Source organism: Liolophura sinensis, chromosome 12 (assembly GCF_032854445.1).
Source record: "Liolophura sinensis isolate JHLJ2023 chromosome 12, CUHK_Ljap_v2, whole genome shotgun sequence".
NCBI classification, from domain to species: Eukaryota; Metazoa; Mollusca; class Polyplacophora; order Chitonida; family Chitonidae; genus Liolophura; species Liolophura sinensis.
This window is the reverse complement of record NC_088306.1, coordinates 10,908,289-10,927,305: the sequence shown is the minus strand read 5'-3', so window position 1 is coordinate 10,927,305 and position 19,017 is coordinate 10,908,289. Positions and strand designations below refer to the sequence as shown.

The 19,017-nt window shown below is 41.5% G+C and overlaps 1 protein-coding gene across 1 annotated transcript; it reads right to left on the bottom strand.

The window, feature by feature from the left end:
• Positions 1-12,107: 12,107 nt before the first annotated feature.
• LOC135479684 (neuronal acetylcholine receptor subunit alpha-5-like) lies at positions 12,108-18,207 on the bottom strand. Its single transcript, XM_064759588.1, has 7 exons — positions 18,132-18,207; positions 17,039-17,199; positions 15,803-15,909; positions 14,323-14,795; positions 13,371-13,457; positions 12,872-12,990; positions 12,108-12,449 (listed from the first exon to the last, which is right to left on the bottom strand). Exons 1-7 carry the CDS (start codon positions 18,205-18,207, stop codon positions 12,108-12,110), a joined length of 1,365 nt encoding a protein of 454 aa, XP_064615658.1.
• Between the last annotated feature and the right edge of the window lie 810 nt (positions 18,208-19,017).

Genomic DNA, 19,017 nt, shown 5'->3' with positions numbered 1-19,017 from the left:
GTCAGATGGAATATTAATACGTCACAAACACATGACGCCTTACAGTCTTCTTGACCCTCATTGTTCACGGTAAAGCCGAACAAAACAGCAGCTGCTGATCTTTCCAGATTTACTCCTTCATTGTAAATCAGGAGCTTTATAGCGAACAAAATACATAGCGTATGCACAAGTCAACCGAGTAAGTATCTGTATAAGTTATGTAAATGTTGTAATGTACAGTCGAGTAGAATGTGTCAGGATTTATTCATGACAGTTTTATAGTTCTTATGTAAGAGGTTTGTATAAACGTCAGGACCATACCAGAGCCCAGATTGGAACACGAACAATTTCATGTCATATTTAAATTAACACATCTAACGTGTGTAACTCTTTTACACTGTTGTGCAATATATATCCGTATCAGTAAATTATCATTTTCGGGGCCTAAGGATTTTTTTGTCTTTACACTCAGATAAAATGAGGTTGTTGTTGCCATTGTGTCATGTTAAGTATAGCTATTGTGAGATAAGACTTCTGTTATGATTTCGCTTTTATTATGACAGCATATTTCTTAAGATGACAGTTTTACATGACTGCACTAATAGTGTTCATCAATGGCCACACTAGAAGATTAAGCAAGAGAGTTTTATCACGAAACAAAAATTGGCATATAAGTATATTTAAGGGTCTGCTTCATAAGATCATGTATTGTTTAATAACTGATTTATTAAATCTAGTTTTCGCGAATCGGAGCCGGTTCTCTAGATTTATACAAATAATATTACCTAATTTTCCTGTTTACCTATCACGGTATATATCCGATGTTAAGAAGTAATATCTCTGTTACTTCACACAACCAAAATTGTAAATTTGCAAACCACTTCTATTGTTCCCTACAGGACAGAATATGGACAACGAAAAGCAGTCAGTTTATTTGGCCACAAAGGTAGACAAAAATAGGAGAGTCCTTCCCAACGGCGGGGAAACCCCTTCTCAAGAGGGAAATCCTCGGGACATGTCTGTAAGGAAGGGGAAGCCATTGGTCGACTGGAAGCGGCTTCCGTGGGGTGCAGGTCAGTTCTAAAGAGTATTATTATTTGTGTTATACTTTATTCTAGATGCATTTATTCTGTAAAAAATAATATTTGGTGTTAAATAAAAATACTCAATGGTTATTGACTTCCGAGGGGTGCAGGTCAACTCTGAACAGTATTAGCATTTGTATTATACGTTATTCTAGATGCATTTATTCTGTAAAAAGTAATACTTTGGGGTAAAAAGAAAAGAAAAAAAAAAGAAAACTCAATCGTTATGGTATAAATATCCTTTCTTTTCCCCTGGCTTTATAGACAAGCTCAACCGACGATCTATGTCTGACTTCGTTGCCCTTCCAAACAAAACAGGCAATGGAAATGCTGCCTCACAGAAACCAATCGATCGTCCCAGAAAACCCTCCCTGACAGGCTTCAAAACGCACTCAGGCGCCGGTAAATCTTTAGGTGAGCGCATGGAAAATAAGAACTCATCTCAAAAGTAGCTGTATGTCAGACATTCAGCTTTATAAGAGTTTAACTGTTTAACTGATCACAGCTGTTCATAAGGAAACGTTTAAAAATGAAACAGTGTATTCTACAGTGAATGGGAATATTGTTATAGCATTATTTGTTGAGCTAATTATAACTTTCATTTATATAACATGCAGAAAAGATGGCAGTTTTGTTGTGTAAATTTGACGTTGCTTTTTTTGTATGTGTACCTAGCAGCCAATTTTTCTTTTTTTTTACCAAACACAGATTTTTTAACACCTCTGTAAATGTGCATGTTCTGAATGGCTTCCAAATTTACTCTATTAAAGTCCTTTGTACTCGTCTCTCTCTGTAGAAGAATTGTGTTATTGTGTAAAAACCCAGAAGAATATAGCATTCTGACAATGTTTGACATTCACAGAAATAGATAAGCAGTCAATAAGCCTGGCTGCCCCAAAGGACGTGTTTCAGCTAAACAGCAACAAGAGAATCACTGATCAATCTAGCACTGACCAACTGACAGCCGCTCAGTCTCCACGTGCTACATCAGGTAAATCTCCAAAGCTGTGAAGAAAAAAAAACAAAACAAAAATAGAACAAACAAAAAAACAACTAAAAATCACATTATTGTTAAAATTTATTAACGTAGTTAACTCGTTATACATATACGTTACTGTAAGTAAATCCAATGTTGTTTCATTTAAAGATGTGGATTTGAGTATCAAAGAAGATGATGACAAAATAGAGGAACTGAAAAGAAAACTAGATGGACAAGAGGCGAAAAGGAAGGAATACTACAAGGTCAAAGACAGGATGGACAGGTAAGACAGAGCAAAACCGATTTCTCCAAGCATATAGGATTATTGAATACATGATCTTATATGTCGACTCTTTCTTTTCTTTTCGAGTGTGCAAAAGCAACCCCTTTATTTATTGTACTGAGAGAATTTAAATAAATAAAATAAATAAATGTACATGCTGTTTTGATCATTTTCTTTCCGACAGGGAGATGGAAACAGTGATAGAAAACACTGAGAGAGAACACGACAGGCTCATGAAACTCAAAGTGGCGAAGAGAAAAATGGAGGCTGACAGAGACAGGATGTTGGCGGACGTCTACGCCACAAAGATGGAAGCCAAAAACTTCGAGACAAGTTTGTACGTGGAGGCCGCCAGATACGAGGAGCTGCTGGAAGCGTTTGATACCCTCAAGACGACGATTGAAAACCGGCAGTCGTCCTGCCCTGCCTCATTCTCACTTCTTCTACATCTGCAAGAAAAGCTGAAGAAATGTTTGGTTGATTCCATGGAACCTAACACCTGTGGCAGCGCTGTTAGAATTCCGCACTTGGATGCCAAAAAAACTTACTTTGGTCTGGATGATAGCGACAACTGGTCAGACTCACGAGCCCTGTTATGTCCCCCTCAGACTTATTCAAGTCATACCAGGGCCCTACGCCAGACAGAATACCACAGCCTGTCAAGTCCGCCTCTGCTGAGACAACCTTTAAATACAACAGAGAATTGGGGGCGACTGATACAGAGAAAAGCATATCTAGAAAAGAGAAAAAGAAGTTTTCTAGATTTCAACGTTTAAGAAATTCTTTAGAAATTTATTCCGAAATAATAAAACTTGGCCCACAAAATAATTAGTGCAAGACCAAATAATTTTCCATGTACATGTATATTCCGTATAGCTTCCAGAATACGCCTTAAATGTTTTGTATATATCTTGACTATTTTGAGAAATACATTTAGTTTGTTCATATAAAGTCTTTTTGTGCTTGTATTTTGCTGGAAATATGCTCGTTGCAGTTGAAAGAGGAGGAGATCTCGATTATTACAGTGATAAAACAACAAGCGAGATGTCTGTATATCGGTAAGGTAGAGTTGTACTTTCGCTTGACAACGTACAAACCCAAAATGTAACCCAAGAACAACAGGAAAAGTGAGAAAGTGCCATTGTTAAGACAAAGGGGGTGGGGTGGGGTGGGGGGGTTAACTCTGCATATAAGTTATATGAAATACAAACAATATATATTTTTTCTTTCTGAGATTTGAATTCAGCTCCTTTAGAGAAAGGTAAATAACGAAAATGTCGTTGTAACAGCATGGTGAAAACACAAACTGATAATAAACCTGAATAATGGTATTAAAAGTCTCAGAGACATGATCATCACTTGAAAGAAGGGCGCTAACCTTGGACAGACTGACCTTTGGCCCATGGAGATTATTGTGTCCCAAACTAAACATGGCATTTAACCAAAATAGTCATCTAGATGTTTCGGTCGTAATCGCTGACGAGAGGATCGACGGGGAGTCGTCTTTGGTAGAAATGGAATCATTGTATTTGTCCATGCTGGCTTCTTGAGTAGTGGGACAGACTGACCTTGTGGAATAATGTGTGTCAGCCAACATCAGGTGTGGAGGGGCCTCCGTGGCTCAGTTCGTTAGCGCTACAAGGACCCAGGAGCCTCTCACCAATGCGGTCGCTGTGAGTTCAAGTCCAGCTCATGCTGGCTTCCTCTCCGGCCGTAAGAGGGAAGGTCTGTCAGCATCCTGCGGATGATCATGAGTTCCCCAGGGCTCTGCCCGGTTCCCTCCCACCATAACGCTGGCCGCCGTCGAATAAGGGAAATATCCTTGAGTACGGCGTAAAACACCAATCAAATGAAATAAATCATCAGGTGTGGACAACACAGAGGATATTTGTGACAGGACGGGTGAAGATCGAGTCGGAAAAGAACATGTAGACTCTTCCTTCTGAAGAGTCTACAGGAGGAGTCCAGAAGGCGATCTGAGACTTCAGGCCGAAACACTATGGCACTGTGAAGCACTCCGATTTATCGCGATATATTTGTGACCGGAGTTGAGAACCAGCAAACTTTCTTACATGGCACCAGTCGCCATTCATAGTGGCAACAAGATATCGGTCCTGAGACCTGGGTTTGTTACGATCGGACTGGAGGTATACTATGTCGCCGATTTGTATGGTTGGTATCTCAGGTACTCTGTTCTGGAAAAACATTTCTCGTGCCGATAGTCCTCTGTCTCTGATTCTGGCGTGAAGGCACCGGACAGGTGTAAGTGGGATAACATACCACCCAAGGGGTCCTGGTGTATCTCCGACTATTATCCCTGGATGGCCCTTCCTGCCGGCGGGTTCCTATTAATGTTTTTGACTGGTCCGGGTTAATACTTATTCTGTGTCTCTGGAGAAGTTCGTTATACTCAAGTGACTTTCACATGCCTGAAAGTCGAAGGAGGGCATCATGTATACTCCGGTGTTTCCTATCATCCAGGAGTGCAGTACAAGTGAAACAAGTCACACATCCAGCACATCGGCAGCAAATGAAATACCTGTTCCCTCCGGATGTTCATCAGTATTCTTTTCCACTGCGTGGTGTGGTGTCTTCTTCAGTGACCCGCAGTAATGGCAGGCGCCAAATACCCGTTCTACGCTTTATCTACATCCAAAGCGAAGAAGTGTCGCCGCATTACAAGTGTCAGCTGGTGGCTTGACGGATAATCAAGTTACATTTGTAGTGAGGTCGGAAACCCGTCAAAAATCTGTCGCGGAACTACGACGCATTGTCAGTTGCGAATGGGTCACTGTAGGGAGGAACAAGAAGACCATCTTTGGCAATGGTGACGGGTTAAGTTATCGCTTTACGTCTTTAATGACAGTTAACTTCTTGGAATGGCGTGTAACTTGTTTCAGGCGGGCATGAGCACAGCGTAAATCGGGAAATTCGGACTGAAGCGTCAGACAGTCAGAGCGAGTTGTAGGAGCGAATTTAGTAACGCCACTGAGAATGTCGTTAGATGAACACAGATGAACAACACAACTTTCAGAATCCTTCAAAAAGGAGCAACTTGACAAGACGGCATGTCACAGTCAGGAGCATTTCTGCTGGCGAAATCTGAAGGAATGTAGCAGAACCAGCTAGGTGGCGGACGGTGGACAGAAAAGTAGATACTTTTGGGCTGGCAAAAAACTCCACACCCTATAGCGTCTCAAAGGATTGGACATTTGTTACGACCCGAACTGTCTGTATTATAGAGATGGCTTGTTCGAAATACACGACAGTTTAGCCGCACAAAAAAGTAACCAAAACCAGCAGATTTTATTTTACAACAGTTTATTAGCTTTAACAAGAACAGATAATAAGACTTATACAAATACTAAAGTACTTACGGTGTCAAGTCCAAACGGACGCTTATATTCCACAATATATACCACACAGGCATAAATCCTCAGAGGCAAATTCACAAGAGGGAAAATCCACAGTACAACTGAGTGTATGACGAAATATACACAAAATTCCACAGACAGGGTCCGTGCACTAATAGGCACTGTGTATACAAGAGCACAAATTAAACATACAAGTTCAGACTGAACAAGTGCTCGGTGGATATAGGATATAACAAAGCCAGAGGCTATAGAGACACCAAAATTCAGCACAAATGGCCTACTAAAGTAATACACAGCAAAAGCATCCAAGCTCTCAATAATTCTCCTTTCTCCGTTCTCTCCGTTTGACCTGCTTTCATAGGTCTTATGTAGCCTGGTGGAATTGTCTAGAATAAGAAAATTGCTGAACACTTGATGTAAACAAACAGGCACCGAACTGCGCGCATTCTGGAACACTCTAAGGCAGAGGCAGACAGCAGGCGCCGTATGTAAACAGTGGCAAGCTAAATTTAGAAACTGACGGCAGTCGTGCGCATAACACATTGGTGTTTTACTCTGTACTCAAGAATATTTCACTTATACCACGGCGGCCAGCATTATGGTGGGAGGAAACCGAGCAGAGCCCGGGGGAAACCCGCGACTATCCACAGGTTGGCATTCCCAGTGCGGGCAGGGCATAAACAAGGATGCCATGAAACGGAGTAGAGACACCGCAATATTTTACCGAGCCTTTTCACGTCTGGCCTAACCAAAGGTTAAGATTTGCTATAGCGTTCAACATCAGCAAACGCTGTCACGAGACTGGGAACCACAATTTGTTTTTTTTTTAACGAGAAATGAAGGGTTCAGGTAATCGACAGTGATCCCAGCTTCCCCAGAGCGTTTGAATACTCTTACTTACCGTAACTAGTCAAACTTATGTTGAAGTTCGATAAGGTTGTCGTGGGAATAAATGGGTGGCCTCCTTTTCTTTGTGGGGACTGAACGGGGCCCACGTTTACAAGAGACTCGAATGGGCCCCAGGCGCCGTTGTATTCAATATGCTCTGGGTTGATTGTGTCTCGAGACCGGATATTATTGGGACTCTAGGGTGTACGTGTCGTCTGGATACAATTCATCCGGCACGTCCAGTTCAAAGAATTCACTTGTCTATATTGTTGTGGGGTGACCTGGGGTGCGAATTAGATGGGCCCCACTCATGGTGTGACTGGTCGGGGCGGGCTGGTGGAGCCGTACGTGTAATTGGTACCGTCACTAAGCGTGACCACACGTTTAGCTGGCCGGACGGCAATGTCATTGCGTTCGATAAAAGGGGTTCCCGCGAGCATCTCCACGCCCAACTTTTCAACTAATAGGCCACAAAAGATGAATTTTCGGTTGTCACGAATCAATGTAAAGTCAACTTCGCGAACGACATTTAGTGGAGAGGATCCGTCCACCAGGTGAGCTGACTGGAAACTTTTCGTAATCGTCAGGCCTAACCGTTTTGCTGTAGAAATGCGTATCATGTTGCCTGTTGACCAACTGCCTGTTGTGATTCGTGTACTTTGGTGGCCATAAAACACGTCCATGTGAGGGGATTGGCATACCTGTATTCCATAGGTTGAGGTGTATTCTGCGATAGGTGAGTCGTCGGTATTTCGATCAGCCTCGTTGTCGACGACTACTTCATCGATGGCGTCACCAGGTTATTTGCGGTCTCGTTCTGGAAGGTATTAACATTCGCTCAAGGAATGACGGCTCGGTCTCTTAGCTTAATTACACAGGGGGCATGGTTTTGGGGGCCGAGGATTAGCAGTGGACATATTCTTGGATGTAACTGTACGCATTTTTTTGCGCCCTTTGTTGTTCTTATTTCATCAATCAAGGAGGCCAGCGCCTGTGAAATTTCTGGTTTTATGGATGTCAGTGTTCTGGAGCCAAGTTCTGTGCCAAAACGTTGTTTAATGAGCTGGGAAAGTGCGCGATGGACTAGTCGCAGTCATTTAAGTACGATTAAATTTTTTAGAGGAGGCGAGAGTTCTGCAATATTTATACAATATTCTGCATCTCGAGTAATAGCCCACTACACACACTCACTTCATACGTGGTATAGTAATAAAACTTAATACGAGCTATCAGGTGATATTCACAATTCCTGAATATGATATCAGGAGGCACCACTGTGGATAGCAGCCTGAACAGTTGTCTGGTCGGCCAAATCTCCAATAAGATTATTCGAAGGAATTCAGTCTTGGTGTATTACATGTATAAAACTTAGTATGCGCTATCGCTTGATCCTTTCGATGTATGAACACCACATCAGGGGCGGCCCTGTGAATAACTTCAATCATACTACATCTACAGATATTACATCTGGTATCTCAATGGCACCGTCAATAGCAGTGTTTATCTTCGAGACCAGTTTGTACATGGAGGCGGCCGCCAGGTATGAAGAGCTGCTGGAAGACGAATTGAGAACCGAAAGTCATCCCGCCAATTCTCGTTCTTACTTCTACATCTGTACACAGACCCCCATTACAACTTCCATTTTTGCGGAGGGACGAATGTAATTCTGTGTATTTTAGTCAGCCTGCCGTTATTGCTGTGCAGGTGTATGCTTGTTATCAAGATGATTGAAATGGTCTAAGTTTTGGGCAGGTATGAGTTTTAATGACGAAAGTTTGAAATTCTGGGTGGGAGGAAACATGGAGACAGATGGTGATGAGGCTGCGAGTGACGTCCCCTTGGCGTTGATAGGCACCCCTCCCAGCTGCCGGCATAGAAAGATCCGGATTTTGACGGTCAACCTATGTCAAGATTTTTATGGCTTCTTTCTCACAGGCTGGGCCAGGTATGCACCAAAGCTTCTTGGTCACGGAATGTTTGGGACTGAGCTACAGCGCTAAACGTTATCATTGTCGCACATGGACAATTAATGGGAATCTGTGGCCACCTGCAAGAGAAGCTGAAGAAAGGTTTTGGCAAGTCTATGCAGGAAAAAACTTTGGCAGCGCTGTTAAAATACCACATTCACAGATGCATGCAAAAAGACTTACATCAGTCTGGATGATAAGGTTTGTGAATAGAACTTGAATGATGCATTGAAATCTTTTGTCATTTTCACCCAGTTTATTCTCAGCGTGCTTTACCGTTGGTTAGATATAAGACCCTGTCTCTGAAATCCCAGAGTAAGCGGGTTGTCTATAGGCACTTCTGGACTCAGCTACCGTCTCCTGTAAGTGTTGTAAACCCGTCTGCACAATCTGAAGTGAGCACAGATAAAGAGTTCAGGGTTGAGTCAAAAACCAAACTTCACATCAAGCCGAGTTGCTCATCAGCGCCTGACTTAACTTGATTGAGTCAACATGTGACAAGATCTAGCACATGTATTTTGTGCATGTTTGTATATGTGCATTTAATTATTATTTATTTGATTGTTGTTTACGAACTCGCCATGCTCAAGAATTTGTCCCAACGGCGGTTTGGGATAAACCATCTACTTTGTGAAAGTTACTGACGATCTTTTCCACGTATGACGTAAAGGCATGGCCGAAGACAACTGATCTTCACGTGAACGTTAGACTGGGCGTCGATCAAACAAGCGTGATCACCAGCTTATTGTCACCAAGGAGCCGAGTGGTTAGCGTGCTGGCGGAGCACGCTAATGACTCAGTAGCATATCAACAAATGCGGTCGCTATTAGTCCATTTCTTTCTGGCTTCTTCTTCGGTCATGATCGTAGGTTTCCTCCGTGCTCTACCCGGTTTCCTCCCATCATAATGCTGGCCGCCATCGCATAGCATAGGCGTCGGAAGCCGTCGTTACCTGGGGGAGCGGATCGACTATCACAGCCCACTATAGGCGAGGATCCAGGAGGCGCCTAGGCCCCGGAAGCCCCGCACACCAAGATGCTCGGAGATATTATGCCTCTAAAAACGAAGAGGTGAATTTTAATTTAATTCTTTATTTATTTAAAATTAGATTCAGCTGGTTTCTGTACGTGTTCAAAATTTTGAGTCTCAAGTATTATGCTATATTAGCAGATATATGTTTTCAGAAATATTGATTCATATCAGTGGTATGAATGATTGTATGATGTGTAATGATTAGAAGTGAGAATATATCTTTATGTTAAGTTCTATCATTAGAGTATCATTTAGAAATAAGGTATATGCATGAGAGAAGAAATATTCTTGTACTTGGTGCATAGATATGGACTCTGAGTGCGGGGGGGGGGGGGAATGCCATGGTAACTTAAATGGACAGACATCATCACGGTTTTAAGTCTACTGGATGCTGAGATGCTTGGGGTTTAACGTCAACAATAGTTAAGTCATATGACGACGAAGTGTCATTTGTATATACTGCACCCCTCTTTTGTTAGGTGCTGCCTCAACGTGAGGATTTGCCGAAGACACCCAACCCATTATATCGGGGTGACCATACAGTCATTTAAATTTCTCAGTAATAGTGAGCGAGGAAGCAGCAACTTCCTCAGTTTTTGGTCTTAGATGCGAATAAGCCAAGGACTAAACCTGGAGTTGAGATTTGCGCGTGTCGCGCATGAATACGGCAATATCACTCACACAATATCCTGGTGCACTTCGTGACATTGTATTTGGTTTTATTTTGCTGTTGTTAGTTACATTTATTTTAAACTTTAATAATCTTTGTATTTTGAAACAGTTGAAAATAAATTTGCACCTTTTCACTGGGAAAAACTCCAACAAACTGTTAAATCAAAATGAGTCCTTCAACCTAATGTGCAACACGGCAAATGGAGACAGGAAGAAGCATTTGATCATACATTCTTACATGTCGCACAGCTTACAAAAAATCAACACATGGAATTCCCCTGATTTTTACAGAACATCAAGATAAAATTGTCTTTTAACAGTTTCCACGTTCCAAGTTATTTCCTGATTGTTCAATGTTGACATCAATTAGATCTCTATCCAGAGACATTAAATATGAGAGTTTAGCTGCGGTTTGGCGTCAGATACTGATTGACAGGCCTATAGGCTCATAGAGGCCTACATTAGCTGGAAATCTTTCTTGGCTAATTTGGTGACGCAGGAAAAGATAAACCATATCCAAACTCCTTTTTTGAAATTTGATATAAAATATCACAATAATGTCTGGGTAAATTAAAAGCTTGAGTTCTGAGAGCTACATCAAGTGGCCCTAGGCCTTAGCCCTAATGTGGCGTACATATATAGTAAAGTACGACTATCCTTTAATCTGTCGTAGCTTCTCATCCCTTGTTTGTCACGGCCCAAAGCATTTCATAACATTCGCCTTGATTTGAAAAATTGGGGGGGGGGGGGGGGGGGTTGTGGTGAAGGGGGTCGAAAAGATATCTGCGCCCCTCTAGGGCCTCCTCTGCCTCCCCCCCCCCCCCGGTTCCGACGCCTATGTAAAGACACTTTTTTTTAGTGCGGCTCAAAACACCAATGAAATAAATAAATAATTTATTTATCACCAAATTCCCAGGAACAGTGAAAGCGAGTGAATCCACAAATTCTCTGTGCATGGACAAGTTTGGTCCAGCTAAATAGTATGAAATACAATACATAAGTTTCAAATATCTTCAATTTTCATTCATCATCATCATCTTCTACTTCTTCTTCTTCTTCTTCTTCTTCTTCATTGTCAAGGTGGATTCTCGATGACTCAGAGGTTTAAAGTGCTGGGTCGTTAAAACTGTCGAGTTCTTGACCATTAAAAACACCAATCAATCATTAGCAAATTGTTACTACCATACTATTAGTTTTAAAATACAACAACAATGGTATTTGAATGTTTATTTTTACATGATTTCAGTTACATATGTACAACAATATTTCGCGCATACCTCTTGCTCATAGGTTACAGGTTGTTACAGGTTGATTGTAGGTCTACATTGCAGACTGCCTGACATTAACCTGCCACTGATCCAGCTGGACCAGAATTTGAGCAAATTTTGTCTGAGCAGCTTCTATAAATGTTCTTCTCTTATTGTTCTTCATATATCAGATCTAGATCTTGCACAAGGGCTCATCATAGGTAGTGAAATAAAAGATACCAAGAAGATTGTGTTGATAATTGCCGTACTTTGTCCACTAAATACATGTATATTGCATTGGAGGATTGTGTGTCTCTTGAAACTACTGCACTCGTTTGTGCACTCGTTTGTCCCAGAACTTTAAAATCACACAGAAGTCATATAAAAGTTTAAAAAGTTTTATTCAGAAATACATGTACAAGGTTTTAATTCTGGACTGATATTAATTCCAGTCTACCTAATCGAGTGCATACTGTGCATAAAACTTACCGCTGCCTAATGTTCCACGATTTTATGCAGTGGAACAAAGAATTCTAATTGAAACTCTTCACCGTTACTTGTTTTGTAACAGCTTAATAATACTGCTTTTGTTGGTTAAATTTTAGAACAGAAAGGCAAATGCTGTAGCTAAAACCAGTAGAGAAAAGATAACAAAGAACATTCGCTCCAAAACCCGCACTACTTCTTGCCATTCCTCAGTCACGCGCTTTGTCATGTCGTCTGCAGTGAGCCTGGTAACCAATGAGTGAAGGTCTTTGAGCACTTCCGGTTGAACTGCATCCTGGGCTGGTCTCGTTCCTTGATCTGTGACCGCCATCGGTTCGGGGTCGATGAAAATGGCACCATTCTTGCGGTGAAAGCCTTCCATGCGAGACGAAGCTCCAACAGGGGAGTAAGCATCCAGGCAAACAAAGCGTCGAATTCCGCACCGACCGAAGCACAGCTATAGAGGTACAGAACAAGAAGACGAAGGTAGACAGAAATTTACAGGGTACACTGGAAAAAAATCATAGGCTACGTCACGCCCTAAACAGTTCTCATTAAACCAAGAGAGAATATCTGCAGTTTCCAAATAGGCTTACAAAATCTAGGCCTAACCTGATACTCCTTTTCATTGCTCTTCACTTGTACGCTGTGGGTGATCTTTAATATCTGACTCTTAAGCCATGAACATTGTTGGAAAGTATCTCAGCTAACATTATTAAATCACAACGTTGCCTTAAAACTGGGCAGAGATGAAGACAATGTTCTCCATTAGGGAAATTATTTTATGAGTTTATTCATTCACATACAGAAACCTATATTTTTTTTAAAAGCGAATGCTAACTCGCAAGGTCTAATACATAATTCTACTCAGAACAATACCGATCTGAGCCAGTGGGGCACATCCTTGTAGCGACTTCCACTGGGGGTCAAGGAGTTCAACAGTGCGGACAAGATGGCGGCCAAACAGGACACGACGATGGAGGAGACACAGAACAATCCTGTCCGGAAGAGAGAAACGAAACGCTGTTATAGAAATCACCAGACGAGGGACAGAAATCGCCCTCACTTCGTTTTAGATCGGCAAGCTTAAACTAATATTTGGTCAAATTAAACATTAAGAAGAACAAATTGTAGATGTGGTTTTTCGGAACAGTGCATGTGCCTGAATTTATGAGATTAACGTTGAGACTTTAACCAACAGCTTTTATCTGACTGAAAGAAATTATGTTAAAGACTTTTGGTAAATCACAAGGTGGGTTCGACAATTACACCATTTCAGAAGACAGTATTTATAATTTACTCTTCTTAATCCCCTAAATGGATGACAGACAACATGGATTAGCCACAAGGTACACTGATCACAGGGTAAGTAACTCACCTGCGTTTGGGATTATTGATGCCCCTCCCGCCCAAGCTGTACTGAGCTCAGCTAACACGATGATTTCACCCAAGGCTATCACCACGCCTGCCAAGAAAATAACTCATAAAATTTATTTTTAGTGTTACAGAAGAAACAACGTCTGCAAACAGTATCATCCAATTTATTGGTTGGCTACAGCGTCAAATTTTTCACACTCTTGCAAATCACCCAGTCTGATTGTATTCTACAAGAGATAATGGCGAAACAAAGTACATAGTATGGTTGAAAATGGACTGACGAAGTTTCTGAAGAGAAACATTGGGTCCGGTGCAGTGAGAAAACACACAAATCCTTACCGGGCTACTCAATATTGGTTTCTTCAGTTCATACGTTGGTGGCCCCCACCGTAAAATGTTAATTACTTGTACGTATACTAAAAGCACAAACATTTAAAATATGATTTTGTAAGTTTGAAGCTAAATTCAAAGCTAACCAAAATAATTTTACTGTTGAACCATTTCTGTCCAAGACTCATCATAACGTCACATTTTATCATGGAAGAGAAAAGTATAAGCTGAATAAGGACGCCCTTCGTGTACTAAATTAAGGCAACGTAAATACTAACCACTGAAAACTTTGACATTGACCCACATGGCTGGATGAACTCATACTGAAAAAGGACGATTTTAAAACGTGTTGAAGGCCACGGGAACACCAACCCACAATGTCTTCGGTGTTTGAACTTGGAAGTAACAGAAACTGTGGCCGAAGGAGGAAGACTACTGTACTGAAGTTAGTACATGAACAAAGTGGTAGTGTCTGGGGAAGGTATTTGTGTATTGAAGGCATGAATTCTAATCTATGATGTGCTTGACTTGTGTGCTTGACGAGGTAAACTAGTGTCACTGTTGGCATCTGACACCAGAGGAAAGACGAAATATGACGGAATGAAAACAAGAAAATTACTAACCCATGATAGCTTTTGTATTTGAGCCTGGAGGAAGGATAAACTCCAGGGGGATTAGAAAGGCCAAAAATGCTGCCGGAATAACACATAGGTTCCAGTAAAAGTTTCGTTCTCTGTGGAACACCAAAGAGATTTTAATTCCGGGGTGACCGGAACCGGAGATCCGGGCACCTTTCACTTGGACCACAAACTCAGTGCCCTCTTTGTCCAGCCTCCACCCTGTTTCCGGAGCGGCCATGCTGACATCGTAAGCCTCTTCCATAGTCTGGTACGCATCCAGCACGAGCTTTAATTCCTTGCTGTTGTATGATGTTGACATAAGCGTGACGTCACACCTCAGCGAGTCCGATGGGAAGTGACCAGGATTCACGGGCGTGCACGTGAGGTGTGCTTTCTCAGTGTGCATCACGCTGACGTCACCCTTGTGTGTGATGGCGGCTGCCTCATCTGGACCGTGGCCAGAGTTCAGGATTTCACTGCAAGTGAGAAGCTATACCATGTCACGGTGTTATCTTGCAACACATACACATGGCACTATGTCTGTCTTAAACCCTAAGCCAATTAGCCGATTAGTATTCTCTCTCGTTACAGAATGCTTGTCACAAACAAATGTATCCAACTTGGATGCTTTGGGTTATATACTTTATTAAGTCTTTACCCTCATGTGATATGTAGAATAAGATTCTAACTTAGTGCTCCAGGACGTAATTATCCAACATTTCTTTTAAAAGGATGCAGAATCGACGCTAATTGCCTGGCAGTTGAGATAAGGTTTCCTGGTTTAACTCTTGCAGCCTAAGCCACCTTGAATAAATGTACCATACCTAAAATTCAGTTAAGGCTAAATGTAGCCTGGACTTGCCTGTCTCTTACACCAGCTTATCAGAATCGATTATGTATCCCTTTAAATTTAGATGTTAAGTAACCAACCTCTCTAAGGGCGTTAACTCTGGCTGCCAGATTTGATGTGAGGAAAGGGATAATGTCTGAAGTCCAGCGTAGTCTGTGAGATTCCATTTCAGTCGTGGATCATGCCAGGACTAGAGGGGAAAAAATAATACCAATTTGTGATGTATGAAGGGATCGAAAATAGCTGTATCAAAGGATGACATGTTGACATTTTAATAAAAGGTAATAACATAATGGAAAATGGAAATAGCCCATCAAGCTTTAGTTTCAATGGGCCACGGGAATAGGCCAAAATTCATAATGGATTAACGCCAATTCGGCAAGTGACAAACGAGAAGATGGCCGAAAACGTCAGTTGTGCAGTGCAAAATGGAAATTATAATATATGATAATAATATCGAACGTAGCTCGGTCAATTTACACTGACACTGTTCTTCCCCAAGGCCTTCACAGAGAAAACAAATATACAGGACACATGTACTTCAGGGTCCAATCAAAAATTGCATCAGTATATATAAAACAAGATAACCCATCATGTAGTTTGAAAGGTTAAGCTACATACATTCATACATACAAAAGCAACAACACAACTAATACTGCTGTCCCTGCAACTGTCCCAACCAGAAGGAGAAGTATGACAGTGGGAAATGGGCCATTGCCGACCTCTGCTGGCTGGAACTCCTACACACATGTACAGAGAACAAGTGAGCTGAAGGCAAAAGAAACGAAATCTGGATTTGAACGCTAAATTCACCAGATAAATTTTACAAGCAACACTTTTATGAAAAGAAACAGAACTCTTTGGAGCTCAACGACAAAGCAAAGACGACCAACTAAACTCATTCTCATATGAGTACCATGGCCGTAAGTTAACTGCTGAACTTACCATTCTCATGAGAAACGTTAATTTCACAATCCCAGTCCTACCCTAAAGTTTTGAAAAGAAATAGGGCATATAAGTACACACTCATGTATGTTTACTACAGTTACAAGGGTTTTCAACTAAGGAAATTACACTGGCAAAAATGCATAGGACAGTTTTCTGCAAATAATCCACCATTTTAATAATTTTATGTTTGAAGTTAAATTCGACACTTTGTAACACCGAGCATATTATTTATTTATTTATTTATTTGATTGCTGATTTACGCCGAACTCATGAACACCTCTCTTACAGGAAATCAGGCAGAGCCCGGAGGATCCCCACGACCATCCGCAGGTTGTCGACAGATCGGGTTGGAAGTCAGCATGAGCTGGGCGTGAGCTCTTAGCAGCCTATTGGGGAGGGAAGGGGGGGGGGAGTATCTAACCCCCTCATCTTAATTATATGGGCATAATAACTTGTACCGATTTATTTTGTTTACTTATTTATGAGATCGGTTTGTTAAAATATCCCATACACCACACACCTACAGCACCAGGCTTATTTCGTTACAAATTAATACACACAACACATGCTCCCTTTACTACACTTCTGAATGCATCATTTCATTACCATTTCATTTTATTACATTTCATGCACCGTCTTTATACACCTTAGCACCTATCCCGATTTAGTATACGCACCTACACATACATCATTGCACACAGAACACGTCCAGATGCATGTACGTGTTACCTGCATGAACGACTTTATTACATGTACATCTGCGTCATTTGCTCCAACCCCTTAGCCCAACCCCGTTGTACACGCAAACATGCATTATCTTATACCGCATATAGCACATCGTTATCCAAAACACCAATTTAGTGCACGTCTGTTCCGAATATCACGCCTTATTAACACCTATTAACACCTGTCCCATCTTACCGGACCGTCCAGATTGAGAATGCTGAGTTTGACGGCCACTCGGACGGGATCCGTGTCATTAGCCGCAGGCCGGATATCTCGGACATAGTGATCTAAGAGGTGGTAATACAGATGGGACTCATGATCTACGGCGTGTTCCACTTCCTCCTCATGGGGGTGACCTTTGTGTATATATATGAGAAACGGAATATTTTATGAATGAGTTATTAATTTGTCATTTTATTGATTTCGTTTGGACTTTGGTTATACAATCGTTGAACTTTTAAAAAATAATAAATACTAGAGACGCTGAACTTAATTTATCAGACTGCATGAAGTCTTTTGTTAGAGCGATTGGCCAGAAACTATCAAACCCGTATTATTCTACTGCTTTGATTTTTGTTCACCAGGAAATGCCATAGATTTCTTTTCAATGTAGCATTTAGATTGTGAAGCCTTCCTGCATGCAACTTTCTTGTGCCGTCGTGACGGACTACCCTGCAAGGATTGGGAATGTACAAAAACAAAGGCTTACATTGCCTATACATGCAAGATAGAGCCCGTAACTCCACACACAGCCTGGCCACCATCGTATACTCGCAGAATTCTGTACTGATTATTTGTTTTATTTATAAGTGTCATGGATAAACCATGGACCTTTGGCATATTACTTACGAACTCTCACACGTATGGCGTACATATATGGACACAGTTTTTGGCGGAAAAAGGTGATTTTCAACGAACATTGGATTCCTAGTTGAATTCGAGACTGAAATTCCATCAAATTAATAAATCTCAATTAACTTCCACGTGTCCACTCGAGGCCTGGAGTATAAAGCATGTCATCAGATAACATTTTGACTACAGAAAAATTAATGGATTTGTACCACATTTCCGCCGAACCCAAGAACACCGCGTTAAGTTAGACGGTCGCTTGATTCATCTAAGACATCTAAGAGATATAACTGTAGGACTTAAAGGCAGAAATTAAGAGATGTACGTGCTGCATGCTATATATTTGTGTTATGACTGAAACGAAATCAGTGGCTCAAAAGCATCCAGATGCAGATAAAGAGAACATTTTTAACCCGCAAAAGGAACAACAGTGCCTTACCCTGCAAAGAGCCGATGAGTATCCCCGCCATTAAAAAAGAAACCCAGAGAGACAGTGTAGCATGCATTTCCGCCATTTTCGTTGTCCGTCTTCGTCTTCGTTATCTTTTCACAACTGAGACCCAATTCCCCACCCCTTGCAGTAAGAAGTTGTCCTGGTTCAGCTGGAGTTAACCCTTCTCCAACAGTAACGAAAGGGATTTCACTACGATAAATTTTAAATTCGATAAGAACATAAAGAAATAACTGACAATCAAGAAAAATGCATCGGGGGTTTAACGGTGTCTACCTACTACTTCAACAACACAGAGGATGTCCTTATATAAAACTGAAAGAGAGCTTTGTGAGTTTCAGATTTGCGAAAAAAATGCTTAAAGGGTTAATGGCATTTGAGTTGACTTTTTGAACAGCGGTGTAAACCCTAGTTGGCCTTCTCCAGTTCATTATCCCGAATCGTTTCGGACCCGTGTAATATGTTTGCACTCGACATCTTTCTATTGACTTTTGCATCTGGTTGGAACGCCGGTGGCACACCTGTTTAAGGCCGCTGCCGCCCGCTGCAGACCAGTAAACATGACCCCGGCCAGGATACCCGGGCCCAGGGCCACCTCTACCTCACCTCACTCCGTGTGGTTTTCTTCCTTACGACCTCTACTTCACCTCGTTGCTGTTTTCTACGTTATGTTTTAAGTGCCCGATTTCCCCTTGTACTTGGGTCACACTTTCTGGTTCTCTCATTTTTTCTCCTTAACTGCTTTGTTACCTCCTTAGCTACTTGTCGTAAGTCCAAACTCTTATCTTGCACTATTTTTTTTTTTCGTTTTGTGTGTTTAGAGATGTATTTTGCCAATGCATTGCAACACCATTTTTTCCATATGTACTGTCAT

Excerpts from the sequence above, each read along its gene's own strand:
- LOC135479684 (XM_064759588.1), bottom strand. The coding sequence starts at position 18,207 with ATGGCGGAAATGCATGCTACACTGTCTCTCTGGGTTTCTTTTTTAATG. Across the intron at positions 17,200-18,131 it reads ACTCATCGGCTCTTTGCAGG|GTCACCCCCATGAGGAGGAA; the intron begins GTAAGGCACTGT and ends ATATACACAAAG. Across the intron at positions 13,458-14,322 it reads AAATACAAAAGCTATCATGG|GCGTGGTGATAGCCTTGGGT; the intron begins GTTAGTAATTTT and ends TTTTCTTGGCAG.